This window comes from Pangasianodon hypophthalmus, chromosome 27 (genome assembly GCF_027358585.1).
Source record: "Pangasianodon hypophthalmus isolate fPanHyp1 chromosome 27, fPanHyp1.pri, whole genome shotgun sequence".
Classification (NCBI taxonomy): Eukaryota; Metazoa; Chordata; class Actinopteri; order Siluriformes; family Pangasiidae; genus Pangasianodon; species Pangasianodon hypophthalmus.
The window spans coordinates 5,158,306-5,183,911 of record NC_069736.1 but is presented as its reverse complement, the minus strand read 5'-3'; the positions used below and the strand labels follow the sequence as shown (position 1 = coordinate 5,183,911).

At 37.6% G+C, this 25,606-nt stretch overlaps 2 protein-coding genes across 2 annotated transcripts; both read right to left on the bottom strand.

Moving 5' to 3' along the window:
- Window positions 1-1,303: 1,303 nt before the first annotated feature.
- sapcd2 (suppressor APC domain containing 2) lies at window positions 1,304-17,098 on the bottom strand. Its single transcript, XM_026922418.3, has 6 exons — window positions 16,184-17,098; window positions 12,197-12,336; window positions 8,303-8,449; window positions 7,681-7,782; window positions 7,441-7,554; window positions 1,304-6,624 (listed from the first exon to the last, which is right to left on the bottom strand). The coding sequence occupies exons 1-6, from the start codon at window positions 16,929-16,931 to the stop codon at window positions 6,496-6,498; spliced, it is 1,380 nt and encodes a 459-aa protein (XP_026778219.3). The 5' UTR covers window positions 16,932-17,098; the 3' UTR covers window positions 1,304-6,495.
- A 3,673-nt stretch (window positions 17,099-20,771) lies between these two features.
- Window positions 20,772-23,040, bottom strand: tmem141 (transmembrane protein 141). The gene is made up of 5 exons (XM_026921583.3): window positions 22,864-23,040; window positions 22,695-22,761; window positions 22,109-22,192; window positions 21,251-21,358; window positions 20,772-20,982 (listed from the first exon to the last, which is right to left on the bottom strand). Exons 1-5 carry the CDS (start codon window positions 22,915-22,917, stop codon window positions 20,921-20,923), a joined length of 375 nt encoding a protein of 124 aa, XP_026777384.3. The 5' UTR covers window positions 22,918-23,040; the 3' UTR covers window positions 20,772-20,920.
- Window positions 23,041-25,606: the final 2,566 nt, after the last annotated feature.

Sequence of the window (25,606 nt, the reverse complement as noted above, 5' to 3'; positions counted from 1 at the left end):
CTGTAAATGCTTCAGGACATTGCATTTTGTGGTTTCTTAGTAACATGACAATCTGTTTTGTCTTTTTTTCCTTATAGCTGCTATAACATAAATGATAACAAAAACTAACTTATTTCTCAACATAAAAAGTATGTCATTCTATAATTAATTTTTAAAAATGGCCAAGGTTTTTCTGTGGGTGTCAGCATGTAGTTTGTGGAATATTGAAGGAATGATCCAGAAACATTTCCAAGAAAAAGATCTCAGGGTCTGTGCTAAGCTTTAAACATAGTCTAAAGTAATATCCTTTGGCTGACATCTAGTCCAGAAATATGAATAGTTTCATACTGTTTATAGTGTAAATATTGGCTTTGTGAATAAAAATCGGCTGAATTCCAGTCCAATTCGTTTTTATCTTTACATGTGCACCAGTGCATATTTTGCTTCCCTGAATCCCCAGATTAAACGATGAGCTGCTGCTTCTGGATAAAGAGATTGTCACCATCTCTTCTTTCATGGATTTTAAATATTCCATAAATCAGAATCAGAGAGATTCATTGATATGAGAGTCACATTTCAACCTCATGATGCAGGTCAATTACAGCGAACCTTAACTGCAGGTCCCCTGAGTCTTATTAACAAACTCATGGTGATTACTAAGTTACTGAGTTACTGAGCACGACAGCTGGTACAAATTCACAACATCAAAATACCCTGTAATTACTGCAAATGTTCTATAAAGCTTTATATTTGTATTGGGATGTAGCGTGAATGTAACTTCTGTTATTTACCATTATTCCATTATTCCATTATTTACATACCCACCACATGCTCAGAAAAAGCCGTGACCATGAATATTTGAATATTTAACTTGAGAACTGAGTATTCTCCTGAAATTTGCATTCACTCTTCTGATAAGAAAAACACCCGGTTTCTGCATTTACATGTTGCAAAGAGGGCAGAATTGTCATCTGCTCTATTCAAAAACAACATTTGAAAACCATGAAACCATGATCGATGGCCTACAATTCTGCACATCATGTAAACTTTAATTAATAATCACATTTCTGCATAAAAAAATTAAATAAATAAACTGGTGTTGCTGATGACTTGAAAGCTGAACAGTATTTTTCTGGGAAAAAAAAACAGGAAGATACTATTTTAAATGTCATTAAATGCCATTCTGACTTCTGAGGGGAAAAAATTCATAAAATCAATACATATTTTTATTTGCACAAGTCAGTATGCCATCACTTTTAAAATATCAAACAATACTTTGATTGATCTTTATGCTGTGATAGCACTGACACTGAAGAAAGAGACAACCTTTAACTGGATTTAATGTAAATAAATCAGTAATTTACAGATATTTATGTAATTATGCAAATCTTTTAAGCACATTTTATGTACATGATATACAGAGGTATACAGTAAAGAATGTATATATTTATAATCCATAATTGTGAAATGGCTCTACTGTATTTTAATGTAAATCAGATGCTTTGAAAGCCATTTGACTTTGACAGGAATATTTGACTTTTAACTTTTAAGCTAAAACTCAAACTTTTAACTAGTAAGGAAATGACTGACTGTAGCTGTTGTACAGTAAACGATAACAGGAACCTGCTTCATGGACATTCCACATCATTAATAGTAACTATAAACAGATAACAAGTGGGACGTGTCTTTCTTTAAGAAATCAAAGTTTTTCATCAATGGAAAATTGCTGAGTATAACAGAAACAAAACTCTTCAGGATGTGCTGTTATAGGAAAATGACCTCTTCTTAATCACACCATCCTGTCAGTGATTATTTTTCTACAACAGCACACCTCCACGTGTCTTATTCCTCACCTAACCCCAAGCAACGCTTGTGAGACACTTTTCTACTCCGTCCAGTTACCATTTTGTTTTTAATTGTGTAAATTGTTCTGTAGCTTTTGTCAGTTCCTGACCATAGGACTGTTCTTGGTTGTACATTTTTGGATGATGGACTAAATCTATGTATGACCATAAATGAACTGATTCATTTCCAAAGAAGTATAACTTCTTAGGAGAATGTAGTTGGGAAAACAGGAATTCAAACAGCATTTTAAATAATCTTTTCATGCTGCTCACTAAATTTAGCACTAAATTTCTCTTGCCAAAAAAAACTAAATGTCTTATTTACTTGATGTCTTATTTACTAAGCCTCGGTTATCTCTATTCAGGCATCAGGTGTCGTGTCCTGATTCATTATGAGCTATCAGTCATCAGGTTTCAGGTATCATGTGTCAAATATCAGGTATCATTTGGATCTATATTTGTATCTTACGCAAGGCAACCCGGTGTCAGGTATCAGCTGTCAAATGTCAGGTGTCAAGGTCAAAAGGTAATGATGTAATATAATATAATTAGAGGTTACACAAGAAAAGGACCATTAATTAAAATATACTCAAATGTACATTCACCAGCCAATTTAATTAAAAACACCTGTACTGCCGCTCATTCATGCAATTATCTGATCAGCACAATGCATAAAATCATGCGGATACAGGTCAAGCGCTTCAGTTAATGTTGACATCAAACATCAGAATGAGAAAACACTGTGATCTCGGTCAATTTGACCATGGCATGGTTGTTGGTGTCAGATGGTCTGGTTTGAGTATTTCAGAAATTGCTGATCTCCGGGGATTTTCACACACAACAGTCTCTAGAGTTTACACAGAATGGTGCGAAAAGCAAAAACATCCAGTGAGCAGCAGTTCTGTGGGTGGAAACACCTTGCTGATAAGAGAGATCAGAGGAGAATGGTCTGACTGGTTCGAGCTGACAGGAAGACTACTTTAACTCAAATAACCACTCTTTACAACCGTGGTGAGCACAAAAGCATCTCAGAAGGCACAACACATCAAACCTTGAGGTGGATGGGCTACAACAGTAGAAGACCACATCAAGTTCCAATCCTGCCTAGAACAGGAATATGAGGCTACAGTGGGGGCAGGCTCACCGAAACTTGACAGTTGAAGATCAAAAAAACATCACCTGGTCTTTTTCTGCTCTTCAACTGTCCAGTTTTGGTGAGCCTGTGCCTCACTGTAGCCTGAAACCTTCGATGTGAGGCTACAGTGGAATTCGATGTACTCTTCTGCTGATGCAGCCCATCCGGCTCAAGATTTGATGCGTTGTGTGCTCAGAAATGCTTTTCTGCTCACCATGGGTGTTAAAAAAGGTTACTTGATTTACCATAGCCTTCCTGTCAGCTCGAACCTGGCCACAAACCCTTTTTTTCTAAGAGTATTTTCTTAAGTATGTTTGTAAAACCCTTACAGTGGAGGGTTGAATCTTACAACACAGGGTCCCTACTACAGAAATGGCTCCAATTACAGCCCCTTGAGAAATCTAGACATGAACCATCCAAAGAACGCTTGATGAACCATAAGTCTGTTAGTTAAATCCATCAAGAAGTTATTTATTCCACCCAACATAATTCGTTCTTCACACAGGTGATGGTCTTTCCAACCATTTTTCAAACTTACATGGTTCTAGCATGCCAAACACCACATAAAGTTGTTCGTTACATTCAGAGAATACACAGAAAATAAAACCGCTTTCCTCCTTTGAGGATCTTTCACTTTAAAAGCGCTACACTTGCTCAAAGTCTTTTCCACATGCAAATAACCTTCCTGCCTCATGCCTCTAAATTCCCTCTCCATCTTAACTTTGAGACTGCCATATCTGAAAAGAATGTTCTAGCATCAATATGCTTCTTAAGACTGAGTTAAAAGGGTCAGGTTTACCAAAAGAGTCACACTGATTCCTCTAAAACATAACATTTCTAATCTTAAAAGCAGGATAATGAGAAGCTAGTGGGAAATACAGTATGTATGTTTACAGTGAGGCCTTGAACCCATTCAGGAAAGCAGACACCAAGGAAGAGATGACTTTACAGTCTTTACAGATAAATCACACTAGACTAAAAAGCTTATTCAGGACCGAATAAACCTGTACTCCAGGTCAAACCTACAAGATCACCAGTTGCCAGGTGTGTTCATTTTGAAGACAGTATGAAGAACATGGGGTAGTGTTTGTGCAAATAATATTATTATGCAAGAATTTGTGCAAAGGATGAAATTTAGTGTCAGTCCGATTTGTCACCCATCTGCAAGTCCGCAATGGAGTTCGTTCTTCTTGTATCTTTTTCTTCTTTTTTTTTTTTTTGGTGTTACAGAAAAAGTGTGCTTTGATAGACACTTCCATATTTGTTTCTCTGCAGGCCATGCAAGCACACAGGTGTTAGAAATAACAGAGGTAGGTTAAGGTTAATATCAATTTCACACAAACATTAATGCATGCTGAAATATCACACAGACTGCAGAGCAGATGATGTCCATCATTTTGTCTGATTGTACTGTTGCGAACACGTAACCCTGTACTGGCTACATAGTGTTCAAAAGTTTATAGATCTGAAAATACCAATACTGAAAATGTAACAATGTTATTATGGTTAATATGGTGAGGACCATCATTCAGGTGGACAAGGAGTGAGACCGCTTATTTTTGACAAACCAGGGTTCAGTTGTTTGGTGCACGAGATGACTGATGGAGCGTTCCGAAAAAAAGAAAAATTGTTTCATACCAAATAAGCTAGGTGTGAATGAACTCCTACACCAATTCTGTCTGCTCTCAAGAGTCATTTTTGCATTCCAAAAGTAGTAGCTAGAAGGTTCATATAATGTCTATATACACAAACATCTCAAAGATGCACTAGTCCATGGATTTTTTTGGTAGTTAAAAGTTTTTTCCAGTTTTACACTTTAACCTTTGCACGTTTGATTCCTTTGTTCATTCAAAACCCACTTTAAAAACATATTTAAAATGGCCAAACAAATCCTGGCATCTGATTAAACTGTGGGTCCATGATTAGGGCTGAGTTTCCTAATGAATGAAGCATAAAGTTCATCATTAAACGGTAGCGCGAGCATCACAATGAACACTCTCTCTCTCCCAGTTACGATCTTTACTTTTCAGTGCTTGAGATAGCGAATTCTGATATTTGCAATGCTCATCATGCTAACAATGGGCCTCATCTATCAATCTTGTGTGTAACTGTTTTCGTAGGCCATTACCAAGTGTGTTCACAGCATACTTGATTTACATAAAGTAACACACATAAAATTCCATAAAAGGCACACAGAAAGCCGAAAATGACAAAATGATGACTAAACACTGAAAGAGTGCCTCCTAAAGGCGGCGTGTACTAAAGGCTCAATTCTATTTGCTTTTAACTATGTGTGTTCAAGGTGACTGCCACGTGTATGCTGCGGCCGTTTGGAGTGTCAACTTCTGCACATCCTCAGAAATTAGCGTGACGCTGCCACATGGTGCAATACCAGGGTAAACAGTGGAGGCAGTATAGCACCATGTGACACTGTATCCACAACTGAATAATCAACTTAAGTAGTTTCTCAAATCACAAACTTATGCACTATCCTAAACCATTAGTGAGATATAGATTTTTGGATCCGACGTGGCATCTAGTGGATGTCACTTAATCCTCCAGATGTACATAGATAAGCAGGCAAGAATGTGAACAAAATTTTGGATTTGTTTTGGATTGAATTCCTTCATGTCATTAATTTCAAGCAAGTGAGTTACACACAATGTTAAATAAATTGGTGTGTTCAATTGAAATAAATACGCAATTTAAACTTGACTGTGTAATCCCGGATATAAAATTGCGCTACCGCAACGCCAATTATACGAGTTGAAGCCGATCATTTAAGTCTTACATTAGTAACATACATTTACACAAACTCAGAAGCTCTCACAGTTTACGAACATTTTTCCAAACTAAATGGATTTTCATGAATGGGTCCCTGGAGGACTAGTGGTTAGGCAGGGGAAGGGCAGCTGGCATAAAAACTGCCAAATCAAATATGTGGACCAACGATCCGCTAACGGGAGCAGCTGAAGGAGGAACAAATGGATTTTCATGAATACCACATTTCTTATGTAAATGCGTGTGTGTACGATTTACAGCTAATTTTGTTCGCAGCCAGTTTGATAAATGAGGCCCAGTAAGACAAAAGTTCATAATGTGAGAATACTAAATGTTTCTTTGTTTGACTGGTTATATGGTGGGTTCAGGTGTGTAAAGATCAGAGGCTGAGCCACAGAATTCAGGTCCATTCATAAAAAAAGGAAGAAAAAAAAACATTAAACAAAACTTGAAGGTTAAAATACAGTTCAAACTCAGGCTGAAAGCCACTGATCTGTCAGTGCACAAATGTGGCAACATTCACACAAAAGTGGTTTAAGTCATACATAAACATAGAGTCGCTCTTGCTTGTGAAGAAATATGTGACATTTAACCTTTGCAGGTTTGCATGCAGTCAAATGAAATCTCATCAGTATTCCATGAAAGCAGCACTCACAGTCAAATCCCACCCTGGTGTACTGAGGGAGTGTTTGCAGTCCTTTGTCTAAATAAAAGTGGGATTTGGTTGTGGATGTGGTTGTGGTCTGATCTCTCTGTTCATATGAAGGTTGAGTCAAGGACACTGTTGTCATGAGCGCTACGAGCTCGGGCTTCAAATAGCTGCTTAATCAGTGCCGACTTCTCCTGCTCCAGCTGGGTAATGCGTTCACTCTTCTCCGTCACCTCCTGAGACAAGAACAAGAAAGGGAAAGTGAGTCATGATAAAATATTTTGATAAAATAATTTTGTATTACTCACAGTATCATAGTGTACAAATCATATTTAATCATTTATTCGCAACATTTGCCTTGCTTGGAGAATAGAGTTTGTAGCAAAACTGAACATAACACTTGGAGCAACTAGTGAAGGACATTTGAGTACTTGAAAAAGAAAAACATGAGTATTTCTTTACTCAATATCTAAGGAATAAAGTTCTTAGGGGCATGTTGTTATAGGAAAATAATCAGTGATAAAGTAGTTACTGTTACCACCCAGAAGTTGATCATTTTCCTTTAACAACATGTTCTGAAGTGTTTTATTCCTCTTATACTACAGCATTTTTCCCAACAATTACAATTTTTTATTTATTACTGAACAACCTCATACTTTACATCTATTTAAAGTTACATTTACTGTTGTTGAATGTCCATGAGACAAGTTAGCTCCTGTTATTACAATTAACTTGAAGATAGTAAGACAAAAAAAAACCCAGTCCTCTCTCCTGAGTTGGTGCTATAAAAACAATAACATACTTGAAGAAGTTTATTAATATGAACTTGTGATTTGCAAGTTTAATTAAACTTAATAATGACATTAAAACTCTTTGCTTTGCATAGTCTTCATAGTGAATCGCTTTGGATAAATACATCTGCCAAACAATTGCATGAATGTGAATTTATATCTCCTCTGAATTCCTATTTTCAGATCTATCAAGCCCGATTTTTCTGGCTGAGACAGAGTCAATAATGTTTTACGACATGGTGAAACGTGTCAGGGTTTAACCTGTGTGAGAAGGTGGTTCTGGTCCTTCAGTCGCTGGATGGCCTGTGGAGGAGCAGGAACAGGTGGGACACTGGGGGAGAGGACAGAAGACTGTGCGCTCGGAGAGGGGAATGACTGGCAAAGAAGAGAAAAGATAATATTTTTTTATTTTTCATTAATTTAGATATAATGAGTGTATATAGTGATATAATGAATGAATAGATATAATTAATTTAGATATAATAAAGACAAAAACCTAACCATTCCAGAGCAGGAGATGAGCTCGTTAAGGCAGCGGTTCACTTCCTGTAGTTTGGGCAGGAGGACATTCAGGCGACATTGATTGGATTCTGTCAGAAAATCCTAATAACAGAAAGACAGGGATACGACTTAAGCCACCATTAGACATCTGTTATATGGAAATGTTGTATTTACAGTGTACACTATTTATATTATTAATTTTATTATTAACCATAATTCTATTTACTACACGGCAGTGGCTCGCCCATTGACACAGGACCCAGTCTCTTTTAATTTTATACCATTATAGCAATCATTTTATAATTCCCATTAATTGAAAATATTTACAATATTTATGGAAACCATAACACAAAACCCTTTCATGTGGTGGTGGTAAGATATTCATTATTCTGTTTAATATTTTAAAGTATTTACATTTTATTTAACCTTGTGAATCTCTGATCAAAACCATCTGTCAAAGAAACAGGATCTTAAAACACTTTCTAGAATTTGAGCCATGTTGGAATTTTAGTAAAAAGAAAATTCTTGACACAACAAGTAAATATTCATTGGCCCATTGATGTTCTACAGTGCATGTGTGTGTGTGTGTGTGTGTGTGTGTGTGTGTGTTAATGTTACGCACAGTGAGGTGGCCACTCTGTCCGATGAGCCTCTGTCTCTCATTCACGTTGTGGATTTGATTCTGGTACCACTCTCTCGCTCTCTCCACCACATCCAGTCCAGACAGCAGTGAGTCCTTCTCCTGCTCCAGCTCCTTCATCTGCTTTAGCTGTGGATCACATGACCACGGAGTTACAAGGTAAAGCGTTTCAGCAATTAGCTACAGGTTTCATAAATGAATCCTTCATAAATGAATCGTGATCTTGCCTGGATTTATTCTGTAGGTCAAAAATAGAATCCCATAAACCTGATACCAGGATCTCTTTAACTGGGGTTGGATCTAATATGAATCTTTACTGTGTTAAAGAGAGATTTTGATCATTGAGACAGAAAAGCATAATCCTATTAAACATTCTCATTATTAAGCCTTAGTAAATGATTTAATTTTGTCTTTAACTGGCTTCTGCAAATTTAGTACCTGCTCTTCAGTCGTATTAATTTGTGCACATAATAGCCATTCTCAAAGTCACTTTCAAGTTGCCTTTGCATAAACACTGCTCTGTATTTCGCATTTTTAGATATAAACACTCTAAATTGCATATTCACTTTAAAGCAAACATGCAAAACTGCACAACATGTGCTATTTTGCTCACATTGCAATCTCAAAGAAATCTTTAGTAACTTATTAGGGCCTCGGTACACTAATTCCATTTCTTCATGTTCAAAATCAAAGTGCCATCCATCTTGCTGCTTTTTAAAGTTTGTGAAAATGCTTTTGGAAAAAAGTCCCCCAGGTCATTTACGAAATTCAAACACAGATCATTGTGTTAGAAAGCAGCAAGGCTGAGTTTGGCTCTGCTGCACAAGTGCATACAAAGTGCAGTTCCCTTTCAACAGCCAACTCCTTACTTGAATGGGAGCAAAGGGACGCCATGAAGAGCAAGTAAGAGAGAGAGAGAGAGAGAGAGAGAGAGAGAGAGAGAACTAAAGAGACGAGGTGTGGGTCAGGCCATGTGTTTGTGTGTGGGCTAAATCCTCTTTGTAAAAGAGAAACAGAGTGGGGGGAGCTGCGCAGGCAACGTTACAAACAATGCAGACACAGACAGCATGAGCCAATCGCAGAGTTAAAGTGACACGGCATGACAGACCATGACATCACCTGGCAGAGAGACAGACAGACATGGAGCCACTCTGGTTCTGTATTAGCAAAGCAGAATGGTTTAAAAAAAAAAGTTAGTTTACATTGAGAAATTGCTACAAGCTGGAAAGCAAGCCATGATTTAAAGGGACATTAAATGTGTATGTGGGTGGATGGAAGACTCCAGAAAAGAGAAACAGGTTTGGTTTGTTCCACTGTACAACCTTGAACTTGGAAATATGCAAATAGTTACTAAAGTCAGAATACATATTGGAAACCCAGGCAAAATCCATATTTCCCATGCTCATGAAATAAACACACCTAATGTCACACTGTAAACATTCATTATACTTTTTAAAAGACATTTTTTTAAACAATGTTTTGGTTTCCATTCAACAATTCCAGGTAATTTGTGTCTAATATTACTAAAATGCAGGAACATACTAGCCCTCTTGCTAATGACATTATTCCAAGAATTTTAAGATGGCAAAAAGTATCACATCACTGAATGACTTTTCTAGCACTTGATGCACTCTAGGTGGACAGATAATATGTTTAAAGGACATGGAAATGCCAAATATCACTCAAGGTGCTGTAATATGTCCTCTTACGTTGGTTCACAAATTCCACAATTTGCCATACAAACACAAGATTGCTACAGACAACCATGTTTTTCCCAAGTAAGAAGTCAGGAGTATTGATCCAGAAATGTTCAACTTTCAAGTACGATGGAACGCAGCACCTCCTTATTCCTTCACACCAGTTAATCATCAACATGCCGACACACCTCACGGCTGTGAGTTTAACCATTCCAAAGCTCCCACCTCAATACTGATGTGACTCCATATACGGCACCACTCTGCTTCTATCTCGCCCACTCGCCCCCTCACTCGTTCACTCACCCAGTAGAAAAAGTGCAAGGCTTTGCTGGAGTACAGGCTGCTGCTGAGGGGGATGAAGACGGTGGTGTAGGCAGCCCAAACTGTGCCAGCTCCCAGGCCCGGGGGCCCAAGCCGGCTCACCACCATGGAGATGGAGGGAGAAAAGGGAGAGAAGGAAGGAGGGGGAAGAAGGACTGGAGACAGCAGAAGACGCAGGAGTCGAGTGTCAGAGAGTAAGACGGACAGAGAAGCAAAGAAAAGCAAACACAGAGCGATAAAGAGAGAAAGAGAGAGGCAGAGACAGAGAGGGGCAAAAGGACAGAAATGAAAGTTAGAAGAGGGGGAGCAGCACACACCAGGGGAGGGACAGAAAGGGGGAACAGGGGGAGGGGGGATTGGCGTGAAGAGGAGGAGTGGTAAGTGGTGGTCATGGATAATGTAGCACACAGCTCGAGTCTGAGTGGTTTTGAGTTCTCTTTTGTAGTTTTAGCAGAACATTTAACACTTCGCACACTGTCACCCTAACCATCCTGCTTTCATTACAGTGTAATGGCAGTGTAATAATTAAAAATGGATTATTAATATTCAGATGCAACTTATTAAACTACAAAGACCCAAAAGTTAAGGAAGAGTACAGATGGAAACCATATGCATTTTCTAAACACACAAAAACTGCCAAAATTGAAGCCCTCACTTATGTTTCTTATTTAAAAAAGGCAAAACACATAATTCATGACAGTTACATAAGCCAAGCACAAGAAAACTAAAACACTACTTGGGTCCAAGCACTTTTTTGCAAGCAGCACCCCAGCAGCCAATGCATGTACATACCATTCAAGTTTCATGGTAATCAGCCAATTCTAAACATGTCGAATGCTTGCTGAAAGCTGACTGGCCAACAGCAGCCATGGTAAGCCAATTACAGACTAAAAGATGGACATAGCTTATGTATTATATATAATTTCAACATAATTTCAACAATTTCAGAGAAACAGTTATTTGAATGTTATAGCGCTCCCATTATACCAATGTCAAAATTGGTATCTCCACAATCTCATATTCATAGACCATAACCATAGATCATTATCCATTATCCCTGTGCAATCTCTGTGAGACAAAGTCTGAAGATGCCTTGAGCCAAGGTTCGTGAATATTTGATAAAATTGGTAACCAATGAAGAGAAAAACAATCTTGCATATTATGTAAATTAGCTCAAAATCCAAGTGGACAGAGCTTAATAGGCTTTCAGTGTTATATGAGTTAAGGAATAAGAAATACGCCTCATGCTTTCTAAGATGTGAGTGAAAATACAAAATGCTGTGTTATAATGCCACAAACAGGCCGATCATGCTTGAGTAGGGGAAGGCATAGTACTTACCAAGTTTCATGACCCTACAATTTCCAGTTTGGTTTGGGCTTCAAATGAAAAATATTCTATATTTTACACTGCAAAACTATAAATAACTGCTACGTTAAATGTCAATCAATTAAGCCTTTAAAGTCTCAGCTTAATAAAGTTATTCATATTATTCAATAACTGCTCTGAATTATTCTACAGGAATATAATTCTCGACCCACAAATGGGACTTGTGGATGTTTAAGTCATTAAATATAGATTTAAGCGCAGCCAAATCTCAAAGAGCAGCCTAGAGCAATTTTAGAAAGGGAACAGTTGCGTTTCTAACACATCAGTCCTTTTTTAGCAAACACAGGAAAAGCAGAGCTTTGACATGCAGCAATTGTTGTTGATCAATTTATCTGATTTATTATATACTCTTCAAAATATCCAAACTGGTTCTGTTCAAACCCAGAATGCACCATTATCCATTTATCCCTGCTGAAGGCTACAATGGTGAATGATGAAGTGTGGATCAGTTTAGTTTTGTTCATTTCATACCATTCCATAGTCGACCCCGTTAGTGATGGTGTGTCGCCTCGGCTCTTCTCGGCTCCTGCTGTGCCGCCTGGTCGCCGTGAACCCTGTAGTCGTCTCACTCTGTGACCGAGGAAGACCAACGCGTTCACCCTGCTGCTGACCTGAGGGAAAAGGAAGAATTCACACACATTCACAGATAAGTCTGAGTGATTACAAAGCACTGAAAATACATCATTCAACATTTGCCCTCTCATGACAAAACCTAAATACTACAATTCCTGTGCAGATAACAGCAGGTTAACTTGATTACTCATACAAGTAACCTGTCGTATTCTATCCTCAGGCTCTTCCTCTGTCAAATATAATTAAAATGTAATTATAAGTTACCAAATGGTTTTAATTTGAGCCACTGAAGGACACTTAGTTGTTAAAGGGAATGAGAAGAGCTTATTAAATATCATCTAACCACACCTATTGCTAATGTATTCATTCAAAACCTGACCCTTTTTACAATTACCTATCTTCGCTATGTTTATGACAATATCAAAAATTAGCCACACGCACCCGCTTCATGAAAAAGTCTAATAGTAAAGTACTGTGCAATTACAAATGTAGTTTAACAGCAACTGCTGCCCAAACTTCCTGTAATTTACTGTATAATTCATGTTACATTTTTTAATTTGCTTACAGGAGTGGACAAATCAGTAGCCCGAATACTCAGGTCAAGCAGATTTTATGCCTGAGCTAGTATTTTTATTTGGCGTTACAATAAAGTATGTTCAGAAGGCCAGAGAAAGGAAAAAACATGTACACACAATCTTTTTAGAATCAGGCACCCAGTGAAAAAGAAAAAAAAATGCAACTGAATGTAAAGTCAGCTCCAGAATTACTGGCACCCTTCGTAAAGATGGCTAAAAAATTCACCTAATCTCACTGAAAATATAAACTTATATATATATATAAATATATATAAAGAGAAATACAAGCTTTACATTTTAAAGCAAATTTAAGAAAATGAAAAAAAAAATCCTGAACACTGAGTCTTCTCTTAAATTATTTAACATATAGAAGAATACAAAGCATGCAATGTGAGACCTGTCCTCAATACAGAGTCTGTCCAGCTCCTCCAGCATAGGTGGAGGTGCCAATAATTCTGGAGCTGACTGCAAATCTCAAAAATGACCTGTATATGATCAGTATGATGGAAATCTGTCATGGCAATAGGGAACTTAAATCTATGTGCAATGTGACAACGTACGTCAGGCCACACCAGGGGCAAAAAAAATAAAGAATGTTATTTTAACCAAAAGGGAGTGAGAGACAACACTTCTGTTTACTTATGAGCTGAGGGAGAGAATGTGAGCTTTTACCCTGGAAGGAATTTGACCAGAAGTGTAGGAGCTCTGACAAGAAAAATAGTCCTGAATAGATAAGATGAACAGGATATTGAAAAGTAAATAATTCAGATTAGTAAACTCGTAAGATTGATTTATAGGGAAGCTTGTTTCTGCTGTGTAGGAGAAAATATTATGCAGATTTATCTCCCAAGTACAACTTTTTACCTCATTTATGCCTTTTCATCCTGGAGTTGCGAGTTAGTGCGACTTTGAGTCATAGCTGCGTGAGAGTAACTTTTAAAAAACCAAAAATAAATTACAAGATATAAAAGACGCAACTGAGTGATATTATCTCGGAAATGAGAGATAAAATCTTGCAATATTTACTCATTTGACAAAAAGTCACAAATGCAAGATAAATCTGTGCAAGATTTCCTCATAGGTGGTGGAAACAAATGGTCATGGATTTAGGTTGCTAATTTAGGATTAGATTTTCCATAATCATGGAGAAATTAAGTGAGTTTATTGTCATTAATAAATTATTAGTTAAGCGTTTATTCTTAACTAACATTCTGGGTATTGTAATATTTTTCATCATAAGATCAATTTCACTGTAAGATCAATTTCATCCACTTGGAGCCAAAGCTTTAGCACCACTTTCCCTCATCATTTCTCTGAACAGATAACACCTCAGGCCTGGGAAGTGTCTTCCTATGATAATTACATGTACCAAATGCTTAAGAGTGCAATTGTTAAGCTACACTGACAAATGGCTCAAGTCAGGGGAGTTCAGGGTGTGACTCTTCAGTAAAAACAACTTTAGATAATCCTCAACTTGAATTGCAAAGACTTTTCAAATGTCTATTACAAGGTTTTACAGGGTACGTGGGATCAGGCTCTAAGGTTCTCAGTGGAAGGTATCATTTGTACAAGACAAGTGCCAACAAGCTCCACTGCCCAGCCCCTTTAGTGTCAAATCAAGATAGAGATGAAATGTAGGAGTATGATGTGTGAAGGAAGTGTTGAGGAAAAAAAAACCTTACCAGGGTGGATAAGTTCATTGTTACTGAATGCATATTTGCTGATTTGCCAAATAACACAGCTAAAGCTTTTCATTTTTTTTTCACATACACAGCATTCCTTTCCGCTGTCATTTCTCCTGTCTTGAAAACTATTTTGGAAATGACCCCTAGTCAGCCATGGGTTGGACAGGTTTCAAGTACTGGGTGTACACTTATCTTCTAAGATTCACCAGTTCAAGCAAGAAAAAAAATTACATCACCCCAGACCTGATCTGCAGCCTCCCTGCTTGTGATGTAAGCGCCAAGGCCTGGTATTACTGTACACCGCCCCTGGCAATGTCATGCTCATAGCCCCAGATATTTGAGGAGGAGAGAAAGAGCTCAGAAAAAAATGCAGACTGTAAGTCAAAACACGAATCGACTTGGGTGAACATGAGAAGTGCTCACAAGCAGTGAACTGTAACGAAAATTCAAATCAAAGCCAGTCAGAATTTTGCAAGCACGTAGACTAACTGATCACGTGATAATGGCATGTATGTTGGTTCTGGTGGGCTGGTACGATTTGCATATTTGTTTCCCCAACCAAAGAGACCACAGTCCTTCCTTCTTGGTTCCTGTTGATTCACAAGACTGACAATTGTGAATTCTCAGGTCAAAGGTCAACTTTTGGTCACAAATAGCTACCTGAAGCAAATGCGCATCTTTCACACTTCACATCCTTTCTTCTTCAGTGAATTCGTTTTTCCACAGGCGAATTTTATTCCAAATTTTATATCTGTTTGGAATTTTATTGGGCTTTTGCTGTCTCCCCTTGTCCATCTGGGTTTCCTCTGGGTTCCCTGGTTTCCTCCTACCTCCCAAAAACAGGCTAAATTGCCTGTAGATGTGAGTGTGTGTGCACTGTATAGAATTGGCTGTGAGTTTTACAGTAATTTACAGGCAGCAGGGTTGCTCACACTAGCTCAACTAGCTGGCTCTGATTCTTGCCTTGATCTTTCGAGTTAATTCAGTGTTGGAGGTGGCTGACTCACTCTGAGCTAGTTGTGGTGCCTCAGTGGTTAAAGCTTTGAGTTATAGATCAGAAGGTCATGTGTTCAAATCCCAGCACCACCAAACTGCCAAGACTCTTAACCTTCAGCTCAGTTGTATCCTGCATCAGTTGTAAGTTGCTTGTTTTGAAAAGCATCAGCCAAATGAGCAAATGTACTGGATTATGTGTTATTTTAAACTATATATGATATTACAGTACTTTACTGTAAATATGTTTACAGTTGTTTTACTGTAAATTTTACACTACTTTACTGGCAACCCTGCTTCCAGTAAATTACTGTAAACTTTACAGCCATTTTTTTTACAGTGTGCATGATGCCTTGAGATGGACTGACACCCCTTTCACCTTCATGCCCAGTGCTCCCAGGATAGGCTCCGGGTCCACTATGTCCCTGATCAGGACCTTGATATCGGAGCTCATTTTGATCTCTCAAAGTCATCAGATCATGATAAATAAATAAATAAATAAATAAATAAATAAATAAATAAATAAATAAATAATCACGGACCCCTGGAGGTCCTGAGGCCAAACTGAGAACCACAGGTATAGGATATTAATTAATGAATACATTAATTAACTAATTATGCAGAGAACCTACTTGTCTTGTGAAAAGACTCAGCCGGGATTGATTCCACTGACTGCACGCGCGTTGGCTGCTGCACCTTTTTCCCCACGCGAACCGAATCGGCCCGGTTAGGCGCGCGCTCGGGCGCCACGTGAACGCGCTCCAGGCTCCTGCCGCTCCTTGCGTATGGCTGAGCACTGGGATTCGGGTTCGCTGAGGAATCGCTCGCGCAGTGTTTGCTCGAACTGGTGTACACACAGCTCCTGCCGTCATACTGCTGTCGCGTGCGGTTTTGTAGCGCGCTCGCGCGGCTGTGGTGCACATTAGTCCCGTTGCTCGGTCCGAGAGGTCGCACTCTGAAGCCGTTGGGATGGAAGTGCTGTTTAGTGTGTGCTGAAGGATGTGCTTTGTCAGGATTGAGGATCGAGTATCGAAGTCCCGCCACAAAGCGCTGGAACGTGAGGCAGCCGTGCGGCGGAGTGACCCGCCTCAGACTCTCCAGCACCCCGCCGGGGAGATCCTGCGTGTCCGCGCCTTGCCACCGACTTTCGATCTCTGATATGTGCACATAGCCTCGCTTTCCGTCGTCTAAAATATCGAACAGAGTCCGCAGGCTGTGCAGGAACGCTTTGGGTAAACCGTCGGTGTTAAACTCTGCGTCTTGTGGTTGCATGCTGGTGTTTTTTAAAGCTGTAGCTGTATTCTCTGCGCACTCCTTTCTGCCAGAGCTGCTCTTTAGTCCGGTCTGCGTGCAGCTGGGATCCGGTGCGATCAAAGCCATGAAGCTCTGAACAACAGATTCCAATCTACAATCACTGGAACTGTAATTAATCCACGAATGAATTCAGACGCATCATTTGGATACTTTCCTTCCCACCCAGTTTTCTCTCTCTCCCAGCCTTCCAGAAATTCCCTCGAAACCCAACTTTCTCCACTACTCTTTTTTTTTCAATAGATCCGCCCTTGAAACGGTTGCTCACCGACGCTCTCATTGGTTGCTCGCTGAACTGCTTCACGCTGATTGGCTGCTACAAAAGCAACAGGGTTTGAGTTTTGTTCTTTATAGATTTGAATAGCAGTTGGCCAGGAGGTTATATTTTCACATGAAGTTGTATAGTCTCCAGATGGCTATGAAACATAATAGTTCTCTCCCTTTTTTTTTTTTTTTCAAAGAAACACATTTTAGTCTCTTTAAGCTTACTAATCAATATCAGGCCTAACAGCAGTGTAGTGTAATCTAAGCAGCAGTTCCTGCAGTAAAAGTCTATAGAGGAATGGCCACATCATCATGCAAGCTGTGGGACATCAACTGACCATTAATCACATTCACTGATTTTCATTCATTCATTCATTCATTCATTCATCTCAAGTACAGGTTAGGTTAGGTTCAACTTTATTATCATTGTCAGAGTATGAGTACAGAGAAAACGAAATGCAGTTAGCATCCAACCAGTAGTGCAAATAGCAAATAAGTTAAATGAAGTAATAAGTTTATGGTGCAATAAGTTAACAGTGTACTGGTAAAGGTAAACAGCATGATGCATACCAGTAATGCAAATGGCAATTAAGTTAAATGAAATAAATAAGAATTATGGTGCAGTAAGCTGAGATAAACAGTATACAGGTAGATGTAAACAGCATGATGCATGCAATATGATGCACTAGATACATACAGTGGATAAAATGCAGATGTGCAAATAGCAATAATGTGAAGTCTGATATAAATAACTGTAGTAGTGACAGATAATTGCATTAAAGTGCAAGTACTTGCAAATAATTGCAGATAATAACAGGACAGTAACAATTCTACGGTGACAGTTGTGACTATTGTAATGTTTTGTTACTCAACGATCATATAATTCTGCCCTTAAATCCTGTCTGAAATATCGTAATTACGAGGATGTTATAATTACAGCCGACTTTCCGAATTAGGGAGTGTGAGGCCTACAGCTGACCGCAAGATTTAAGTGGTAATTTTTGCAATGTTAAAATAAACTCTTTGTTACTGATAATACAAAATTAAAAAAAAAAAAAAGCTTTCTTACACAATTCAATTTTTTGCTACCAAAACCATAACATTTACCATGTCGTAAATGATACCCGCTGCAGAGCATGCTATTTATTTTCAAAATATAAACCTAGATTAATATTGTGAAATCAGAAATGATAGCCTAGACTAGCTGCTGTTCTACTGTAGCTGAAATGAAAAGCTCCTTGTCCCTTTCACCGGTGCTTGACTCAGCTTATCCAGAACCAAATCAGAGCCAAACCTCTAAGCACTTGTGCACACTGTATAATTTTGCAGTGGAAAATAAGGTTAAAGTTAGACAGTTTGGAAGTAACAAAAGCCTGTTAGCAGTGATGCAGACATCCATCAGCAATATGACGGTGTCATTCAAAGAAATGTTGATGGTTATAAAACTATAACAACAAATAAGCATATACACTGTATAAAGGCATAAAGACAGGAAGGAAAAGCATTGACATAGAGGATGTTTTTCACTAGCTCCATTTTGAATAAAATATTAGAAATTAAATTCAGCTTTCAAACTGTCACAATTCGTTGTCATGACTGCAGATCTGATGCTGACAACAAACACAGTAGGACGACATGGAGGCTAATGATTCTACCATACAGCTTCAGGGTCTGGAGTTCGATCCTGAGCTGTGGATCCATCATGACCCTGACCAGGATAAAGCAGTTCCTAACATAAATTAATGACCAAAGACTAGAAAGAGACCAGGAACCAGCACTAGTGTTTTACCTTCAGGGCTTAAGACCATAGGTTTAAGTTCCTCAGCAGAAAAGAAGCTGACCATTAAATAGCCCTCATGTATGATCACTCTTCTGCAAGATCTCCTGCAGGTCTTCTCATTGTATGTTCCACAATGATGCAAGCAAACATACACTTTTTTTATTGCAGTTCTGAAATACCTACAAAGCTAAATCATGCCTAAGTATTCATATTCTATCCGCAGTTGTCTTTCCTTTTAACTCTTTCTTGGTTCAAAAGACATCAGTGCTGGACCACTGCATTTTATTTTAAAAGAAATGTTTCAAAGTAACTTAAAGCTTTTGTATCATATGATTTGCTCTGGATTAGTGTATACATTAGGGCCAAGAACAGAGGTTACATGCAGTGTCTGAAATTATTTTACAAATTCTATCCCCAGACTTAAAATCCTAATGCACTGATCATAGCATTAACCCCTCAAAATCCCATTTTAATAGTTAGTTATTTGTTATATACTGAATTATTCAGTAATGACAATGAAAAAGGAAAAACTCTTAGGAGTGTAAGTGGTTAATTTGGGGCTAGAAATTGTAAAAGGTTTCTAATCACTGTTACTGACTGAACTTTGGTCTCTCTGCTTAACCAGACTAAAATACCGCCTTTGTTTTCCCAAATCTTTTCATTTAACTACCTTGCACTGAGCTCACAGATATATGACTGCAATTAGGTCAAGACAGAAACTTGTTTGGATTTGAACTGATGATGGATTTTTCAGACATTTTTTCTCTGTTATTCCTTTTTCCCCTCTGTAATGACAGTCAGGATTCATCTGGATTACTCCAGGCTAGATTAAAGTGTATTTTCCATTAGTACTAAATGAGTGGGTTCTCCACATGACTGTTTATTTCCTTGTAATTACTTGACCATTAAATGAAATTCTATTGTAAATGTCCTATTTTAACCCTTAAAATCAAAACCTATCTTTCATACTTTCATTCCTCACTTTCTTAACTACACTCCTTTAGTTTCACTGTAGTTACTGAATGACTCTTACTAGTAGTTAATATGTTTTAAGACACAAATATATTATAACTACTGAGTAATAAGTTAATGTAATGCAAATGATATGATTATTACAGGTCTACAAACACATCACAAACTGCACCTCTACTGCAAGGTCAACAGTAATTGATTTTTAAATACAGTATGAATGATATTGCCAAGCAGGGAGTATATTTCTGCAAAAAGCATCATTTTATTTAAAAAAAAATAATAATATATATATCTTACTGTGCATGTCTCTCCTCTATCTTCCACTCACTGCACTCAAGAAAAACTCAAAAGGTCACACTGAAACCTCGCTTTTAAAATCCCCTTGTGCATTTTTTTTCATTTGATTTTGAATTGTATTCAGAAAATTACTATTATCTTTTGATGTAACTATTTAGATTTAGATCTTAGATATAGATCTGATCATGCTTTCATGCAGAAATCCACATGAGCCTAAAGTTGTCTCACAAATCTAAGCTCACAGCTAAAAATTTGTTTCATACATGGATTAGTCTTAAAATATTACCTTACATTACATAATAACTGACTATTTAGAAATATTTTAGAAATATGAACAATATGTAGAAATGTACAAGTACAATAAGTCAAACTTGCTTCTATAATAATCTGCATTTTAAATGTTGATATTTAGGTCCTGCCAAATTAACACAAAATTCTACAATCCACAAATTACACGTGACAACACTGACATCTCGGGTCATACTACAACATTTTCCAACATTTCCCTAATCAGTGTGTGCTCTATCCCCGATCATAGACAAAAAGGTGTATAAACAGGAATATTACAGAAAGTACAAATAAAAACCCATCACATGTCCAGGTTTATACATTTATTAACATTTTCGATCAGAAGAAAGTAAAAAAAAAAAAAACAATATACAGTTCGAACCCACTCCAACAATTCAAATTTCCTAATACACACACTCTGTTCACTGGATATTGCAGTCATGCTGTCAGTTCCCACTTACTCCATTACATCTCCGTATTTTGTGACTTTGGGAGCTGCAGGTGTTAGAAGCTGATCCTCTGAATAAGAAATAGAAAATTACACAGTTAGGGTTTGTCTTAATTTATGTAATTGAATGCCATTTTCACAAAGAGACATGACCAGGAAGTGTACAGACATGATTTCACCCTGCTGTTCAAAGTAATGAGCCTCAGATTAAAACAGATTTTGGATTAAAATGTTATGATATGTGAAGTTATAGTGAAATATTCATTTAAAATGGCATCTTGTTCAGATTGTCACTATTTAGTTTAAGTGAACAGATGAAGGGGTTCGATGAATACTTACTAGGTGGACTGGAATCAGGTACTTCTCCTTTTTCCAGGAAAACCCACAGCTCTGTGCACTTCATCGTCTCCCAACGAGTTACTGTGTAGCTGAACACTGAGGAAGTCACTGCCAGAGAAAGTTCCAGAAAAAGGAGAGCATTTCACCAATATATATATTGCACATATACAGTGGGGTCCAAAAGTCTGAGAGCACTAGTGAAAATGCTTCTATTTTCTATTCTTTTACTATTACTGACAACTTGAGTGAAAAACAGAATCTCTGAAATATTTACAAGAAGTTTATTAGTGTTTGGTACGTCCCCTTCTTGCTTTAATGACAGTTTTCACTCGAGCACAGACTCCACAAGTTTGTGGAAAATCTTATGACCAATTTTAGATCAAATTGAATCAGCGTGTCGCCTGAACACGTGCTTCAACAGAAGAGATTAGGCATGAGGAAAATGTGACCTTTTATACAAAGCAGTTAACATGGTCAGTATCACACATTTGCTTACATTTAAATAGAGAACATATACTTTCTACCTTAAATAAACCTTCTGTTTATTTCCAATTTTAAATGAAAAAAAGACTTTCAGTGTGTTCTGAGACTTTTGGACCCTACTGTATATAAGTATACAGTGTACACTGTACATATTTGTGGTCTGTCTTCAACAATGTCATCAATAGGAGCATTGTGGTAAAATATTTCATAATTAGACATTATATTGTCACAGCTGTACCTCTTCAGATATCACTCTGGAAGCTTTGTTATAAAAGTTCAGTTTAAAAATTACATCCGGGAAAATTTCCCCAGAAGGAGATTTTTACATACATGGAGGAACGAGGCATTAACATGTGACATGGAACAATAACTTACCAATAGATACTAGAAGATTCCACTGGAGCGGATACTTCAGCCTGTTCTGTAGTGCTTGCTGTGCTAAGAACATGCTTATTGTACCTGGTTAACAGACAAAAGCAACATGAGAATACAGTCTCCAAACTTTCTCGTGTTGGAAAAAATTAAGTTACAGCTTTACCTCTGACTGTTACAAAGAACTGACACTGGAGACTCCTTCCAAAAATGTTAACCGTCTCCTGACAAAAAACGTCACCATCTTAACCCTCTCAACAAATCTGTATGGCGACCGCCATACAAATCCCTATATAAGTTGTTACTATAGAAACAATAACATATTAAACTGAGTGCATTAATATAAACCTGTGATTTGCCTTAGAGGCGGAACTAGTGTCCGAGCTGCTGTTATGGACCAATCAGAACCTGCGCTGCACTGTGACATAATAATGTGAAATGTAATCTTGTTTTAATCAGATATGTGGATTATGCTCATAAAATTAACCTGCATTCCAATAATAAGAGTGTCCATGAATTTTAATTCATTGTTTATATATATATTATCATTATATTATTATTATAAAAATATAATTACTCAGATACCAACCAATTATGAAGCTTCCTGTTCCTTTCATAAATGCACGAGACTGGCAGGCAGCATACTGCTGCAAACCCTGAGTAAAAGGATTTTTCAATAATTATATTGTTAAATTATGCATTATTAGGTAATTATTAGGTTTTTAAATGATTTACAGAATAAAACTAAAGCAGTGCACCGGATGTTTCTCCACGAGTGCGTCATCGACCTTCCGGATTCCGAGGTTGACCATTATTATCGTTTAGATTTATTCCTGTACTATAACACTTTAACTTTATATAAGACGAAAGTGTAGCTGGCAGCTGGTCTGACTTTGTTATTGTCCACTTCCGTGTAAACAGCGAAGGAAACTGACAAGACGACTCAGAAACTGTATTATTGCCTTTACCATGTCAGCTGCGCCCTCTAGCGGCCTGGAGTCGTTACTGCCTTCATAGTGGACCAAACTGGGAGTAACTCTTTCAAATCGTCTTATTTTATAGTTTCATGTCTTTGATTGCTTTTTTAAATGTATATTTCTATACAAAATAATATTTCTGAATGTCAAAAAGTGAAATTGAAAGAAGATATTTTGTATTATGGTGGAAATCTGGATCATAAACCATCCATCCATCCATTTTCTGTACCTCTTATCCACAGCCTGGAGCCTATCCCAGGGGGCACAATGTGGGAGACACGCCGGACAGAGTGCCAACCCATCGTAGGACACGAACGCACACACTCACACACCCATTCACACACTACAGACAATTTAGAGATGCCAATGACCCTACAATGCATGTCTTTGGACTGGGGGAGGAAACCAGAGAACCCGGAGGAAACCCCCGAAGCACAGGGAGAACATGTAAACTCCACGCACGCAGGGCAGAGGCAGGAATCAAACTCCCAGCCCTGGAGGTGCGAGGCAACAGTGCTAACCACTAAGCCACCGTGCCTCCTGGATAATAAACCTAATTATTTAATTGTTGCAGCTTTAATTTCTTTATTATCTATTGTAATAAAGTTTCATATTCACAAATGAATTCATACCCAATACAGGATTCAGCTTGACCTCTATATACATTGACAAGACCTAAGAACAGAGAAAATTAAATTATTGTAAACCTTTGAGTCATCTTCTTATCAATCTTTTCTTAGTTAATATTTGTACACAATGAGTCACATACTGTACATTAATATATACATATTGCTTTAGTTCTCCATCCCTTATTATGTAATTTTTGTCCCTTTTTATTCTGATTTTATTCTAAATGTCACAGAAAATCCTTTTCTACATTTCCAAAGCATAACTCCACTGTCAAACCTGTTATGATTTCCATTCTGTGTTGCATTTTAGAGCATACAAAGAAGAAGCATCCTAACAAATAATAATAAAAGTTGTTAAAGAAACACTAAGATTGAGATTTATTTCTCTATGGTCCTTTTAAATGACAAAACTTTGTGCATTTGTACAAACTGAATGATGTGATCTTTTTTTCCCAAGACAGAAAAATCCCTTTCACTGCATCCGAAAGGGAATATTTTATGGCAAAATTACAAAGTAAATTATAAAGTCTATGAAAACTTGGTTCCACACTGTGAAAAGTTCAGGCAAAGTCTTCCTTTAAGCCGACTGTTCACTCTTGACCCCATCACAAGTCTAACATTAGAGAGGGAAAAAAACATAATAAATTAGAACATGCAGAATAGGTTATTCCTATCCAAAACTGAATTAGACATCAGATATTTAAATGGACTTTAGTTCTCCAAGACTGGAAATGTGCAGCCCTGATTTAAGCCATACCCTTTTCTGTGCATGTTATGCTGATGATCTGTGTGATGAAGATCAGACCAGTTATAAGAGACTGGCTGGAGGAGTCTTACATTCTCAGCTGAACCAAACAAAGAACAAAAATTACTGCATGCACTTTTAATATTTTTCCAAATATTCCGATAGATGTGTATGTGCATGTGTATAAACACAAGTGATGAGTCTGTAATGAATAAAATGCTGTTATAGGAAAATAATCAAACTGACACAAAATAGAGTTAATATTACCATCCCAAAGTTGATTATTTTCCAATAACCTCACAACACAAAGTGTTTTAGCCGGAACTACTGTCGGAGCTGCTGTTATAGAAACTTAATCAACATTAACTTACATATCTGTTGGTTGATGAGAGGAAGACTTCCTTTGTCTGATGCTGCTTTTTCGGCTCGACAGTCTCGCAAAACAACTTCAGCATTGAAAAAAAATATATATTAGATATTATTACTATTATTAGACTTTTACTCCAGCCTTAATGCACATAGTTTATTGACAGACAACTTTTCCAAATCATTGGTGTAACATAGGGAAATTTGTACCTGGGTTGATCTTTGGTCTAGGATGTATGGGGTGTGAAGATGACCAAAGTGTGTGTTTGTTACAGCCTCGGCGCAGCATGATGTGGCGCTCAGATGGAACCATACTCATATCTGAACTTTCTTTGGTATTGCTTAATTGTGCATTAGCATTCAACTCAGCAACAAGACCCACTAACTTCTAAAAGAGAAAAGTCATGCTACGTTAAACTCACTCAACATTCATGTAATTAATAATAATAATTAATATCAGATATTTCATGGTTTTAAGTATTAAATATCAAGGTTCATGAACAGCTGTTACAAAAAACTGACACGGGACACCTTCCAAATGTCTCCTCACAGAAAACTTCACTATATCAACAATTAGTTGATCATTAGACTTATATCTTAAATTAGATTAAATCCCTGGGAATTAGCTGACCAATCAGATTTGAGAACTCAAAAGTACTGTGGTATAATATTTCATAATTAGATATTATATTGTCATAAGTGTACCTCCTCAGATGTCACTCTGGAAGATTTGTTTTTCCCGGGAATGTGTGAATGTACCATCACAGAAGGCAACCTGTTAAAT

What these genes read in the sequence shown, in the direction of transcription:
- sapcd2 (XM_026922418.3), bottom strand. Translation starts at nt 16,931, where the DNA reads ATGGCTTTGATCGCACCGGATCCCAGCTGCACGCAGACCGGACTAAAG. An exon ending in GACAGAGTGGCCACCTCACT is followed by an intron (nt 7,783 to 8,302) that starts GTGCGTAACATT and finishes TTCTGTTATTAG; the next exon opens with GATTTTCTGACAGAATCCAA. An exon ending in TCATCTCCTGCTCTGGAATG is followed by an intron (nt 7,555 to 7,680) that starts GTTAGGTTTTTG and finishes CTTCTTTGCCAG; the next exon opens with TCATTCCCCTCTCCGAGCGC.
- tmem141 (XM_026921583.3), bottom strand. Translation starts at nt 22,917, where the DNA reads ATGGTCAACCTCGGAATCCGGAAGGTCGATGACGCACTCGTGGAGAAA. An exon ending in CACTCGTGGAGAAACATCCG is followed by an intron (nt 22,762 to 22,863) that starts GTGCACTGCTTT and finishes CCTTTTACTCAG; the next exon opens with GGTTTGCAGCAGTATGCTGC. An exon ending in GAATCTTCTAGTATCTATTG is followed by an intron (nt 21,359 to 22,108) that starts GTAAGTTATTGT and finishes TTTCTCTGGCAG; the next exon opens with TGACTTCCTCAGTGTTCAGC.